The 2,543-nt window shown below is 38.1% G+C and overlaps 1 protein-coding gene across 1 annotated transcript in view; it reads left to right on the forward strand.

The window, feature by feature from the left end:
* The window catches only part of FBXO7 (F-box protein 7), a gene marked incomplete at both ends in the record, with an annotated part of 13,265 nt that extends 10,722 nt beyond the window's left edge, over positions 1–2,543 (forward strand). The window contains 2 exons of the mRNA XM_011958048.1: positions 1,274–1,501; positions 2,457–2,543. Coding sequence (XP_011813438.1) covers positions 1,274–1,501; positions 2,457–2,543 — 315 coding nt within the window. The remainder of the gene's footprint in view (positions 1–1,273; positions 1,502–2,456) is intronic.

The raw sequence follows: 2,543 nt of genomic DNA on the forward strand, positions 1-2,543 counted from the left end.
CTTATAATTACAGGATCTATAAAAAGGCAGTACCTGCCATGCCTATTTTATAGGATTGTTATAAGGTACAAATAAGAAAATGTTTTGAAAATAAAGACATTATGAAGTCGTAAGGTATTATCCTTCAGCATTTGTTCAGCAGACATTGAATACCTGCTTTGTGCTAGGTACTTTACTGGGGTTACAAAAATGGGTGACATGTAGTCTGTTTTTTTATAAGCTTGTAGTCATGGAAGGATGCAGATATGTAATCAGAAAATTGCAGTACAGTGCGGTGTGATAAGGTTAAATAAGGCCGTTGTAAGGCAGAGTTGTGGTCTGTGTTACCTCTTTTGAAGAAGTGGAGAATATTGGGGTGAGTAAGAAGGCACTGGCAGAAAGTGAACTTGGTAATGAGTCAGAGATCAGGTGATGAAGGACTCTGTATGCTAAGGGATTTAGAAGTTTGGGCTTCATTTGTAGGCCTGCATTTCTCAGTGTCCTCTGAAAATCTAGTTTCGTGAGATGATGTTACAGGGATGCTGCTGACGGTTGAAGACGGAGTTTTTTGGTAAAGTGTTATGCACACACTATTATTATTGTTATTAGACTCCTCAGTGCTTTTATAATGCAAATAGTGTATTTTGTGAATATAGAGGGTGAAGTTAGGTGGCTGCAGCATGTAGCATTTTCCACGCTTATTCCATGTGGACTACCTTTTTTCCTAAGAACATCTAAGGCACAATTGAGGGAAATGCTGTTGTCTGTGTTGGGGAGATACTGGTGAATTTTAAGCTGGGACATAGTACATGATCGGATTTTTAATTGTCAAGAAAACTCTGGCAGCAGGGGATGGGATGTATTGGAAGACAAGAAAGTTGCAGAAGGGATACTTGCAAGGAAAGCTCTTGTTGGATGTCAGGAAATACATGATGAGAGTCTGAACTACCAATGGAGCAGGAAGGGGCAAATTTTAGACATGTTTAGGAGTTAGTTTCAGTGGAACTTTGAAGACCGATCAGATTTGGGACAAGGTTTAGTTAGGTAGAGGGAGGAGTCTAGGATGATTTCCAGGTTTTTGACATATCAGCTAGAATTAACAGGTGAGGAATTGAGGATGGAAGAGTAGGTCGCAGGCTTATTTATTTATAAGGACTCACTTAAAATGTGTCCCATTTCTGAACCCAATGATGTACTTTGACTTTCAGCACTTAGTTCACGTTAGGATACAAAAACTGTATTGTGTAAAAATAAGGCTTTTTAATTAATTCATTGTTTTGTTTTCCTTTTTCAGTTAGGGCCTAGTCAAAATTTTGAAGCTGAGTCAATTCAAGATATTGAGGATATGGCAGAGGGCACAGGTTTCTATCCCTCAGAACCCATGCTCTGTAGTGAATCGGTGGAAGGGCAAGTGCCACATTCATTAGAGACCTTGTATCAATCAGCTGACTGTTCTGATGCCAATGATGCCTTGATCGTGTTGATACATCTTCTCATGTTGGAGTCAGGTTACATGCCTCAGGTAAGTACTGCAAGCAAAACACAAACATCTTATGATTGCCCATACATGTGGATGGTTCCTGCTCTCAAGTGGCCCATAGTCTGAGAGTGGCAGAGATAGACAAAAATATAAAGCACTGTGCTATATTGGTGAAGTTCTGGGAGAGACATATTCATATATAGGATGCTAGGAATTCATGGAGGAGAACATTTAGAATATTGCTTCTCAAACTTTAATGTGCTTTGGAATACCTGGGGACCTTATTAAAATGCAGATACTGATTTAGTAACTGTAGAATGGACCGTGTACTTCTTCATACTCCTGCATAATACCAGTGTTGCCGGTCTGCGAGCCATGTTATAAGTTACACAGATATAGAGTAATTCGGTGATCAGTGCACACCTGCAGCATGCCATGCACTGACCCAGAAATTAGGATATAAAAACATTGGGATATTTCCTGTCCTCAAGGAGTCCATACATAAATAGAAGAGAGAGACAAATAAAAAGATAATCGGAAATAGCACAAGTAAACATAGATAATAATACAGTTGAAGTGTAACGGAAATATGAATAGAATGTTAGGGGACGAAAGGAAATGGCAAACAATTTTTCTTTGAAAAAGCCTTTACAGAGGAAGTGATATTTGATTATTTTGGAGTTTTAAATAATCATGGTTTTGCTAGGCAGAGAAGTGAGTCTTTGAAGAGAGAGATCAATCCCTGTTTCCATGATGCAATTTTACCTATTTGAACAAAAATTTTGATTAAAAGTATTGTAATATATTATCCTATAATACACAGTATAATTATCCTACAATATAAAATATATTGGCAATATTAATGATTTGATGCATTGTATTAAGAGGACTTTGTGGAGTGATTATTTCAAACAAGTTAGGAGTCTTTTGGATTTTTAATCTTTTTGAGAGTAACACCTTTCTTCGTTATTTGTTTCCCTTTCATTTCATTCCCCAGGGCACCGAAGCCAAAGCACTGTCCATGCCGGAGAAGTGGAAGTTGAGCGGGGTGTATAAGCTGCATTATATGCATCCTCTCTGCGAG

Source organism: Colobus angolensis, unplaced genomic scaffold (genome assembly GCF_000951035.1).
Source record: "Colobus angolensis palliatus isolate OR3802 unplaced genomic scaffold, Cang.pa_1.0 Scaffold457, whole genome shotgun sequence".
NCBI lineage: Eukaryota > Metazoa > Chordata > Mammalia > Primates > Cercopithecidae > Colobus > Colobus angolensis.